Consider the following 12,468-nt stretch of genomic DNA (forward strand, 5'->3'; position numbering starts at 1 on the left):
AGTCACTATCAACTGGGGCCATTGTTTAGGCCTTTATTAACCAAATTCATAATCTGATTTGATAATATGGAATTTCAGATTAAAATATAAACACATGGTAGTTTCAGCTTCCTCCAGTGGGTAACAGATTTCTTACAACTGCCTGAGATATGTTCCTCAGACCAGTTGTCCTAAGGTGACGTTATGATGCTTGTATCCCCATTCATGTGTTCGGTTTATGCTGGATATTATGTTCTGTGCCTTTAAGACTGGCTCTGAAGAGTGAAAGTTTTGTTTGGGTTTTCTTATCAGCCTGGCAAGACACAGAGACAGGGCATAGCTAGTGCGGCTTTTGCTTTTGCTTTTCACTTTGCTCTCTGGCTCTTGCTTCTGCTTGCTTTTGCTTCTGCTCATTAGTTAGTTTAGCTAAACAGTCCAAATTTCTTCCTGGACTGTTTCTCCTTTCCTTTTTTTCGACCAACTCGAACCTGCTCCAGACTGGGACCTTGGAACACTGAGAGTTTGCACCTTGTGGCCTTCAGCAGCTGCCCCAGCACTGGAGGGACTGATAACAGAACGACCACCCCTGAGAGAGACTTTCTGAATTTGTCATCTTTTTCAGAGTGGTGTCATCTGGTGTTGTTCATTCTGTGTGCTGGGTGGTGCTGTGCCTGTTAAATAAACAGGTTCTTTCCACTTCTCTCTGAGGAATCCTTCCCGAACCGGTTGGGGGGAGGGGCCATGTGGGTTTGGAGATTCTCTACCAAATTTGCCCTAAACCAGGACACCAGTTACTCTAGTTACACTCTGGTTTCATTTTTAGGAGGTTGATGAGCATTAACAGAATGAATATGCTAATAGATGCTATGAAGGGAACAAGCAACCACTCTCTGTACTCCCAAATTTTGGCTCTGACTCACTGAGGACAAGGAAGTACAAATCACTCTTGAACTGCAGAAAATGGGTCACCCACTGACCCACATTTCCAGTAGCTGGAAAACATTCCTAGAGCAGACTTGAGCAAAGCTGCTCAGATAGGTAGAACTATGTCTGGACAGTGTTGATGTGTCTCCAGCAAGCTGACCAAGGCTGGCAGGACTATTTATGCCCATTGCAAGTGCTTATGAAGGGAACTCTATGCCTTATCAGTGGATTTATCTGTAAAAAGTAGCTACAGCACTTTTTGTAACTACTCCTTACCACACTTTTGTGTGCTAGAGCCCCAGGAACACACAGGCTTGGGAAGAGATCAAAAGAGAAGAGATCAAAAGCACAGCAAGATCCCCACCAGGTTACTCACCTGGGCCACTTGAACAACCTGCAGCTGTATGTGCTGAGGCTGCTGCAAGCCAGTTGTGGATTGAGACACAGGGATATACTGGATGCGCTGGTAATCTCCCTGGGGAGTCCGGTAATCCGTAGTGAGGGTCTGCGATATCTCTGTCATTGCTTGAGTCAGTAAATCTGTTGTCTGAGCAGGGAGAGAGAGATACAGATCATCATCATACTGATGTACTTCTTCAGGGCTGTAGCTCTTTTATCTACACTTATGGTGGATCTGGTCATTTTTTCACAAGAGCTTCATGTCCAGAGGTTGGGGTCATAAGTAGTCACCAGGGATCATCAACTAGAATTGCTGTCTTCTGTCTAAATCCTACTCCGGACCAGTAATGGCTAACTTAACATGTCATAATAAAAATAATTCTTTTCATCTTGTGACATACCAGTGGTCTGTTAAACAATGGAAGTCCTGTATTTGTGAAGAGCTGACTTGGTTTCCAAGTCAAAAAGTAATTTGCTGATATATTCCACCTTTCTTCCTCCCCTGTCAGAGTCACAACTGTATTTCTAATGTGAAAGTCATTTAGTACATAACTTAATCAGGTTTATGAAGCCAACAGCATCCTGATTAAATCTCTCAATTTTCAAGCAAAACAGTCTTTTACCCAGTCAGTCTTTAGATAAGCAGTTTTAAACCGTGATCAATAGGACTTTTAAAACTACATAGTATCCCACAGCACTGAAGGGCACTTTTTCTAGTCTCAGCTTCACTTCAGTGGCAGCTGATGTATTAACAGTGGAGAGATCAGCCACTGGAGATTCATCATGCTCAGAGCTGTGCTATCCAAAGGATTACAAAAAGATCTGACTCCCTGAACACAGTTTGATCCAGTCCTCAGTCACTGTTAAGCTTGTCCTCTTGACGCCAGGAACTGCATCTCTCACTTCAGGAGAAAATTCCCAGTGAAAATCCAGGAGATGTGTATCCCTGAGTTCATTATGTGGTGTTTGTAAGTCTGAATGAAAGAAGAAAATGGATTTGGGGATAAAAGACAAATCCCTAAAGCTCCAGAATGAAATGAACAGCTCCTGACAGTGCAAAACTGGACCACACAGGCTTAAAACCAGAAGTGATCTCAAATAATGTCCTAATACAGGTTTAAAAGTGGTGTCTGCCAAATAAACCAGGGTTACTAATACCAGAAGGCTCCTGTTCTGTGCGTTTCCCTGCACTACCCTTGTGTGCCTCCAGTCCTTACCACAACAGTTTCTCCAGTTGTGTTGTCAGCGGTGAGAACAGCTGGCGTGGAACTGATGACAGCCGTCGCCAGTGGCGCATGGATCGTGTTTGGGAGCTGAGCAAACTCTGGGTGCTTCTTGCGGATGTGCTGCACCATCTTTGTCTGCAGAGAGAAGCAAAGGAGCGTTGGAAGGACAGTCAGTAACTCTGCTCAGGGCCACGTGAAATACAACAGCCTGGCCAAACATAGCTTTTATGTTTCTCTCAGCAAAACAGCCTCAAGATTCATACTATGAGATCCTCTGGTCAACAAAGTTGAAAACAAGGAACACAAACCTACTGCTGATTAGAGGTGACACTGAAGTATTGTCCTCAGCAGGTTTTTACCCCAATATTGCCAAATGTTTTATGACTTTTTCCAAACGTCATCTTTTCTGTGTTTTGTTTCCCTGCTCATCTCCCCTGTAACTATCAGAGAGCAGTTTTCAAGCCTTTCCATTCATGCTCATGCTCTGGTAGCTTTTCAGCACAAACCCTCTATTCATGGAATCTTTTGGCCCTAAAACAACCAGACTGTGCCTGCACTGTCAGCACACAGACAAAACAGCACCTTGACTGAGAAGAAGAGAGGTCTGCTTGCGGACAGACAGGTGACGGAGACCATGGTGAAACAGCATCCCCAGGGAGAGGCTGTCTGAGGCCGGAAACCCCCATACCTTACTGCTGTATTGCTTGGAACAGTGAGGGCAGCACACTGGAGGGGTGGCAATTGTGCCTGTCAGCTGTGTGTGGGTGCTTAGCATAGGATCTGGCTCTCCCGGTCCTGCAGGACGCAGTTTCCGGATGCTTGGAGGTAGCTCAGCACCAGGATGGTTTTTCAGGATGTGTGCTTTGCGTTTGCTGGCACTCTTGTACACCTGCAGGGCAAAGATTTGGATTAAAATGGTGCAACCCTGGTGTCTGCACAGGAAACAGATCCCAGTTATCTTGATCTGGAAGGTCTGCATGTTGCTTTAGAAAATACATTTAGTTAAATTCCCAAACAATTACAAAAAAAGGCATGAACATACACCTTCCAGTGTTTCACCAACCTGTAAAAGCAACTGACTCCTTGTGTAGCAGAGAAGCCTTTTGAGAACGTATTGTATGCCATAACCAAACACCAAAGCAGGACAAGGAGGTAAGAGAAAATTCTTCTTGCCATATTTGAAGATCATATGCCCAATGTTAATTTGTTATGACAGTTGATATCTCTACTTGACACAGAGCATCAAACTGTTTTAGTTTAGTGATCAACATAGTTGATATAGTTCTTTTTTTGATTTAGTTCTTTTTAGGCACATCAACAAACAAATACTATCTAATAATTAAAACTATTTTTTCTCCCCTCAAACAAAAGGAAAAGAGGCATCACAGAAAGACATACTGAGGATAAAGACAGTCAAAAATACACTCCCTAGTAAATAAAGGTCCCCAGGCATAAAAGGCAAAGGAGAATAAGAGCAAGAACCCAAAGGTACTGCAGAAGCAGCTTCAGGCTCCACTGACCACTGGAACATGACCTAGTAAGCAGCTACAATAAAAGATGCTAAAGACTAACTTTTAGAAATGCAAGAGTACTTACTGGCCAGGAATTATACACAGAAGCATACTTAGTCCTGTGCTAACACAAGCCTAAGAGTCAGTGACTGTCTACTGGATAACAGTACTCAAGTTTTCCAATGCCAAGCACAGCAGAAAGGGGAAAACTACAGCTTTCAATTAGCATTCCACTGCCTTGACCTAAGTGCATTTTATTGTCTTTTTCTTTTTACAGTACTGCAGGAATGTTGCTGGCAAGCACCTCAGAAAAGCTACAAACCCCGCCAGAGATTTCTACGCAGAGACAAATTGGTTGCATCCAGGACTGGGACTGAGCTATCCTCCGACGGGTGACTTCCCACACACCTTATCGCAGTATTGACAGAAGTAATCTCTGTTGGGTTTTATGATGGGCAACGTGAGCTCTGGCACCTCTTCTATTTTCATGTCTGGATGTCTCTTTGATAAATGATTCACCTTAGGAGAAACAGAGGACAAGAACATATTACAGCTGAAAGCCAAACGATTGGTGCTTCTTCCAGACATGGGTAACAGCCAAACCAAAACTGAACGATGCAAGCCAGCAGCACTGGAAGCATTTGCTGCTGCAAGGGTTATTGTGCACTCATATTTAACTGCTGAAGGTAAATGCGGTCTTGCTAGGTCTCATTTACAGTTTCTCTAACCAAAATTAAATAGGAAGGGGTGAAATAGTTTGCCAGAACTGTCTTGTAGGTGATATCTGAGAGTGAGGTAGTGTGAAGGGCCTCTGCCCAAATCAGAACCCTCATGAAACCTTAGCAAACAATCTCTTGCTGCAGAACAGCCTTTATCCAGAGGCAGTGCCAAGACATGGCCAGAAGAGGACCTGGAGAAGGGGGAGAAACAAAAAACAAGAAAGACCGCCAGGAAAACAGAGGCAGTAAGGCTGAACAAGGCAGTATTTTCAGCTCATGTCCTGTTAAATACAGTACACATCAGACAGCATTACTTAGTGTTGAAATATGGTACTGACAACCTGATGTACACTGCAGGCAGTAAACATGTGCAAATTTGCTGAAGAGGTAAAACACACAGGTTTAAAAAAAGATTGATCACCTCAACTCAGCTACAAAATTTGCCAAAATTTGTTTCATAGCATCCTGGCTGGATAAGACCAGATTGGATGGGGCTTGGAGCATGCTGGTCTAGTGGAAAGTGTCCGTGCCCATGGCCGGTAGGTGGAATGAGATGAGATTTAAGGTCCCTTCCAGCCCAAACCATTTTATGATTCTTGTGTTCCAACACTGGAATTCCATCTTTATTCCTTACCTATTCATCAGAATAGAGTAGAGAGGCTGTAACAGCACCCAGGCACTCACCAACATGCCCCTGCGGCGGAAGCCCATCATACAGAGGCGGCACTTGAACATGAAGCTCTCATAGTCAGTGGACGCGATCCGGGGCTTGAAGGTTTTGGAGCGGCTGATCCGATCAGCCTTCTTGGCCTCCCTCTCTGGGTTGTGCATCCTCTGCATGTGCTCTCGCAGCTTGTCCTTCCTCTGGGAAGGTGAAATTGAGGAGAAAAATGTCAGCAACATCACAGAAACTGCCATACTGCCTGTTATGCATAAGAGCCACAGTTTGAGCTGTTCAGGGATCTCTCTCCAGAGAGGAAAATTTTCCTCTCAGAAAAATGTGTTCCTTCACCCGGAAGTATCTAGTCTCTCAGTGTCCCATCACAAACTCAGTGACAGGAAGCAGGCTGCTGCCACCACAGTTTACCTGGCTCACAGTCTGCTCTATCTGTTCCAATGGGATTTGAAAAGGCATCTGGATGACATGTGCTGACAAGATGGATGCCATAGACACAGGCATCTTGGCCAGGAACATTATTAATCCACTGGCACCAGCAAGTTAACTCAACTGTTATAAACAATGTTACCCAAACACCTGTCAATGGAGATGTATGATGTCCCAGTTCTTAATGAGCAGATAGAAAGTTCCTTTGCTATTAAATTATTAGGAATAAGATCTGTTTGAAATAAGATGCTGAGGTGACTTTGCCCCTTGACCTTCAGAAATGGATGTCATAGCTCACACAGGACACCAAGCAATGCATGCAACTCACAGGCAAGTCTAGTGTGTTTACACGTGCTATTTTCTTTCACCTTTGAGAACGTGAACTTATTCCCTTGAAGGAGGATAAGCAATAATTTTTTTTATACTAGTAATGATCCAGCCAAGAGCCACCTCACCTTAAACTGCTTGCCACAGGTGGAGCACAGGAAGTCTTTGCGGTCTGAGTGCCGCAGCATGTGGAGTCGCAGCTTGTCGGGGCGGCAGAAAGCCTTGTCACACTCTGTACACTGGTAAATCTTCTCAGAATGGAAACTGCGCACATGTTTCTTGACCTAAAATGGCAGATCACAGAAAAATGAAGTTTACTCAAGAGAGAAGCGAGTTGTAACACACTAGGAAACTCTTCGCAATATGAAAGAGAAGGAAAAGGTTTTGAAGGTATGTAATATACTTTGGTTTAAAAAGTATTTGATCAGAACAGTTGATATCTCAGCAATAGTTTCTATGAAGCTGTAACATCTTTATTACTCATCTGGGTGAGTGATTTGATTTCCTCAAGACTGAATCTTGAAGGCATCAGCTATTGCACAGTTGAACTTAATGGGCAGTGAAAGTCCAAAATGTACCATTTGCACAGAATCGCCCTTGAGTAAATAAAATCATCTGAGGTTCATTATCTTCCTTTTATTTATAAGAAACCAAAACATAGGGAATAATTCCTTTCAATCAGACACAATGAGCTTGTAATTATAATTGGCAAAGAAAAAAAAAATATTCAGAACAGCATTTGCACACCATTACTGAATGGCAATTACTTCTCCATACTCTGGGACTATCCTTCACCTCTTCAGACATCTAGAGGGGTATTTTTTTCCTCCCCCCAATAAAGGAACTAATGAAGTTTGACATCTGAAATGAAAGCACTGTTCAAGAAATGGATCATTAATTAAATCCTTATCATCTTCTAATACTGATCATACACAGAACAACTTGGCATCTCTACCTGTTCCACATAGAAGGATTTCAGTAGGCAGCAGCTGACTAGTCTTAATTATCCACACAGCAAGAAGAGAAAAAAATTATTGTTAAATGTCAAAAATACAACCGAATAGCTGGAAAAAAAAGCCATGGGACTTTCAGTCATTTGCATTGGGAAAGTTTACAGGGAATTAAGTTGCAGTACAGCATTTCTGAATCATCGACATTCTTCCTTGCTGAAGATTTACAGAAGATAAAGGACTTCTTCCAGGATGGAATTATATTAGTGAAATCACTTTCCCCCATCCTTTCCTCTTTAGTCTAGTGGGTAGTCTATCTGTTCTTATTCCTGATCTAAACTGGATATCTACATTTCAGTTTCACTCAGGCAGCTCAGTAAGACACATCAATTTCTTTGTCCCTAGGAAGGATAATGAATATGTGCACGGTCCATCTCAGTTTTTTCTTACTGAACATGGAAATAGAATCTTTAAATTCTACTAATGACCTTGTCCAAGTGCTCAGCATAGTGCAGAGTAGCTGCATTACTCACTGCTCCAGTGCAGTGTGCAGAGAAGGAGAATAAAGTGCCCAGCTGAAGCTCAGGGGGGAAGTCAGGAAGCAGAGTATCCTGATGTGTTCTGGCCTTTCTTCGAGCTGTTCAAATGAATTATCCTGACAGAAAGCAGGCAAGGGATTAAAGATGTAAAACCCCTCAATTTTTTGTTCAGAGTTTTAATGAAGAAGGGCAAGGTCTGTTCAAGTACAAGCTGAATACAACAAAAGACAATTCCTTTTTGTGCCACGGAGATGTAGTAGTCAGGACCTCTGCTTCAGGAATTTCTTAGGAATAAGGCACCCACCCTTCTGCACTACAGTGCCTTCTAATGACAGATTGAAGCGTCACATCTGATGACTTAGTGGACAGAGCACTTCAGTGTCATAAGACAGTGTCTAGCAGTGGTGTGTCACTCTTCCTTGTCAATTTCTGAGGTGGACCCCTGCACCTTGTGAGAATGAACTGCTGTGCAGTTACACATGGAGAGCACTGAGAAACCCACAGCCTTTCTGAGAGACCCCCAAAGTAGTGCTTCAGATCAGTACAGCATCTCACCTGGATAAAATCTGGGAAGCGTTTCTTGCAGGTGGGGCAGGTGAAATAGCCATCATTGACATGGATGGCCACGTGATCCTTAAGGAGATCCAAGCGGTCAAAGGACTCAGGGCAGAAAATGCAGGAGTATGTTTTCTGGTCCATGTGGAACTTCATGTGGCTCTCGAGGGCACCGCTGTTGATGAAGCCCTTGTTGCAGATGTCACAGGTCAAAGGGCAGTTCCCTTCCCGCCCATGGAACCGCAAGTGCTGGTCCAGCTTGTCCTTCTCCCGGAAGGCCTTCCCACACTGCAGGCATTTGAACGGGCGGAATGATTTCCGGATGAACAGGTGTTGCAGAGCTGCATTCTGAAAGAAGCATCCAAGAGACCATTAGCTTTCATTACCATGTATAGATTCCACATCCATATATATTCAGGATTAAATATACCAGATAATTAGTGAACCTAAACTTCAAGAAATTATTTTCCATCATATTTGGCCTCCAATTTACAGCAGGGGAGGCTGTGACAGGCAGAAGTCAGGGGAAACATCTGCAGCTACACCCTGAGTTAGTGGAACACAGTACAGGAGTTTCCTCTACATCCCTGATTTCTTCTGATTTAGCTGACTTTCTTTAAGCATGCAATTTTTCTGTAAAATAAAACTAAGTCCTCTCTGAAGCACAGACCCGAGCCTGAGAAAAGCTGCAATTCCAGCTGATTATTTGGCATCACATCATAAGTTCAGCCACCACACAAAGGAATGGTGAGCCAGCACTGTGTGTTTCCCTCAGAAGCAGGGCTTATGAAATTCCACAGCCCTTTACAAGATCACCTTTTGCATCAAAGATCACCACAGAGATGTGCAGCAGTGGTTTAGCATTGTCTGGAGAACTTCCAGTGGAACATACATTCAAGAAATGCTGGTCTGAACTTTTTTACTATTGCCACAAAGAAGAACAGAGTTTCAAAATATGATGACAAAGGCAGAATGGCAGCCTTATCAGCAGCACATAAGACCTTGTGAGCAATTCTCCGCTTCTACTGTGCACAATGTCTCTTCTCAGCCCCTATTTTTTTGGTGTGTGTTTGCCTTCACTCTGCCTTTTCTGTAACATTTCATGATTGTTCTCTGTTTTCTCTCCTTACCCTTCAGATAAATGTTATAGAGCCATCCCAGTCCTGACCCAGTACTCTCTGCTGGAGGAACAGATGCTGCTGGATGCACTGCCTATAGAAAGAGGGAAGGAGGTCCTGCACCTGCATTTCAATATTGGATGAGAACTTTCATGTTGGATAGTTGCAAAGCTGGAATTGAGTCCTATGAAATCCCCCAGCACATTGTCACCCATACTGCACTCCAAGTATACTGCAATGCTCCATTCCTCTGCAAGAAGTCTAAGCAATATCCACTCTTCTCTCAAATACTTCTATAAACCATTATTTATTGATGTCTTTTTTCACATTAAACACAGAATCTACATCATGATAGTTAGAGAAATAATGTGGAAGAGCATAAGTTTAAGTTGCATATTAGGAAGAAATTTTCAGCTGTGAGGGTGTCGAGGCCCTCTCACTGGCTGCCCAGAGGAGCTGTGGATGCCCCATCCCTGGAAGCAAACAAGGCCAGATTGGATGGGGCTTGGAGCAACCTGTCATAGTGGAAGGTGTCCTCCCTATAGCAGGGGGGTGGGACTGGATGAGTTTTAAGGTTCCTCCCAGCCCAAACCACTCAGATTCCACTAGAATATTGCTGACACTTCTGCACACAGGTGTTCCATATGACCCACTTCTCCATGAGACCCATTCATGACTTCTGCAAACAAATTTCCTTGGTTTCCTGTCTCCTTTGCTTGTGGGAATGTGGCAGGTGACACAACTGACATTTGCTGTGTCTCTTAAGTACACACCAACAGCTGACACTGATTAAGTAAAGGTATCAGGTCTTCTGCTGGAATGAGGGAACAACTTGGGAATACTGTGAATGCTGTGCTAAGAATTAAATTTATGAACCTCAAAGATCCTTTTTCACCATCTGAAATGCAGAGGGAAACCTAGACTTTCATTCCAGAAAAGAACAAGAGAGCAAGTGTTTTGCTACCAAAAAAAATATTAACACTTTAATACAGGAGCTCCAAATAGGGCTTCCCAGGAGTTGTCATCATCACTATTCTCCATTTTACAAGTGGAGACAATGGGAAACAGGGATCTGCTCTAAGTCATACTGGGAATTGGAAAGACAGCCATGCACTGTGCAAAATCTGATGTGCTGCTTGGAGTTCAAAAGATATAATTGTCCCCTTAACCACAGGGAGATGCTAATAAAACATAGGTGAAAAGATGTATTTCAAGTCCTGAATTGCACTATTGAATCACCGGTACCTTAGCAGGGAGCTGACTGCTAATACAGCAGGCCAGACTCAACATAGCCCTGTTGTTATCTCAAGGGCTACAGAATGTGAAGTGTTTTACTGCTTTTTGCCTAGATAATCTATCAACTATTAAAACAGAACCAAAGAACTAAGTGTTGTCTCATTAACTTGTAGTATTGATCTGGCACAAACAATTCTGCAAACAAATCTTCCAAAACTTTAACACTGATATTATGGCTCTTCATCCAAGTAATTTACTCCTATAAAATCCACCTTAAATCTACAAAGAACTGGCATGAAAAGAACTGGAAAAATGCAAATTGTTATTCAGGTAACACTTAGTTCTGGACACTGGTTACCTAAAGAAGAATGAATGTGACGATTTATGGTGCAGGGTCAATCAGGGAAACACTAAACAGGAGTTGGACCAAACAACATGGAAGGCAGTGCTGATACGTACCATTGGATTAGATACAGGAGAAACCCAATGAAACAAAAACCCAAACCTACCTGCAGCTCCAGCTGAGCAGGCAGCATTGAGAGAGAAAAAAATACTTATGTTATGCAATGGACTTGAGAAAACAGAAGCCTTGACTTCTGCAGGTGACTACAAGGGCTCTTCCAAATAGAGTTTACTGCTTTGAGGTTTTTGCCTCAGGGAACACTAAACCGATCTTCCAGGTTTAGTCTGTAGTTAGTAACTGCTCAAGGGGAGTTAAAAGGGCAAAGATAAAAACCACAGTTAATCTTGAAGATGTTTTGTGACCTTTCCTGTTTTCCTAGGGCTCATTAACAGGGATGCAATGTGCACTGTAGAACCACAGTGAGAACAGAATGCTTTCAGCAGAAGGGAATAATTAGGTCAGGATGACAACAGGATAGGGAGAAGGAGAGTAAAAAAGTTAAGGAGAAGGGACTTTTTCTAACCTCATTTTACTGGCCGTGCTCCATTTTACACAACTACTTGCATTTCATTCACCATGAAGGAAGTGACTGTGCTTTCCAAATCGTATTCCTATCCCTCCTGTTTCTGGCATTAGCACACAGACACCCTACATACTGCCCAGAACTGAACTAAAAACAAAGATTCATTTTGACTGTGGACTACAGTGTTCTTCTAATTTTCTACAAGAGTTCTTCAAGGATGCGTGTATCTCTTTTCAATACTAGGGAACCCCCCAACTGCCATAGTTAAGGTCTGATCTCCAAGGAAACCCCACAGACTCTAAAGCAGACTCTAAAAAGTGAACTGATCCTATCAGGACTTGAACCCTGGGGCAGGACAAATCAGTGTTTCCACCTAGCATGAAAACACTCTCAGAGCACCACTGTCCTAAGCCTTAGAAAAGCTGAAGTAATTCACAAAGAATGACTGGTTTTGAAAACTAAATCCTATCTAATTAATAAGGAAGAATAAGAGATGCACAGGTTTCAGAATCATAATCAGAAGTCAGGACTTTTTACTTGTTCTTTGGAAGTGAATAATGTACCACATATCTAAAAACCAAATGTTTGCTTGCTTTTATTATGAAGTGCATGTTATTGTAGGCAGGTGCTGTGTGAATGTTCAAAGGATGATTTTTTAAAACATGATGCTTGCTTGTAGCAGACCCCATGCAGCTGGCAAGAGCTCCATGAGGATTGAGACTTAACAGTAGGAGCTGCTGAGTCATGATGACACAGCAAAATAAGCTCCTGTCTCTGACCCTCCGCCCCATAGCCTTATCTCTATAACCTCATAGGTCATTCTCCCTGACCCTTACTATTGGACAAGTTTGGATCCCCCTATGCCCTATAAAAAGGGGCTGTTTTAGCCCATTCGACAGAAGAAGAGCTGTCGCTGGAACCCTTCACAGACTCCCCAATAAACCATTGCTGTGG

General features: G+C 43.0%; 1 protein-coding gene across 10 annotated transcripts in view; it reads right to left on the minus strand.

The window, feature by feature from the left end:
* PRDM10 (PR/SET domain 10) overlaps positions 1 to 12,468 on the minus strand; it is a 45,973-nt gene that overhangs the window by 6,235 nt on the left and 27,270 nt on the right. For all 10 annotated transcript variants that reach the window (XM_054647577.2, XM_077189845.1, XM_077189843.1 and 7 more), the window contains 7 exons: positions 8,235 to 8,582; positions 6,319 to 6,474; positions 5,443 to 5,622; positions 4,448 to 4,558; positions 3,217 to 3,417; positions 2,520 to 2,663; positions 1,280 to 1,450 (listed from right to left, as the gene is read on the minus strand). In XM_054647577.2, coding sequence (XP_054503552.1) covers positions 1,280 to 1,450; positions 2,520 to 2,663; positions 3,217 to 3,417; positions 4,448 to 4,558; positions 5,443 to 5,622; positions 6,319 to 6,474; positions 8,235 to 8,582 — 1,311 coding nt within the window. The remainder of the gene's footprint in view (positions 1 to 1,279; positions 1,451 to 2,519; positions 2,664 to 3,216; positions 3,418 to 4,447; positions 4,559 to 5,442; positions 5,623 to 6,318; positions 6,475 to 8,234; positions 8,583 to 12,468) is intronic.

This window comes from Agelaius phoeniceus, chromosome 23 (assembly GCF_051311805.1).
Source record: "Agelaius phoeniceus isolate bAgePho1 chromosome 23, bAgePho1.hap1, whole genome shotgun sequence".
Lineage (NCBI taxonomy): Eukaryota > Metazoa > Chordata > Aves > Passeriformes > Icteridae > Agelaius > Agelaius phoeniceus.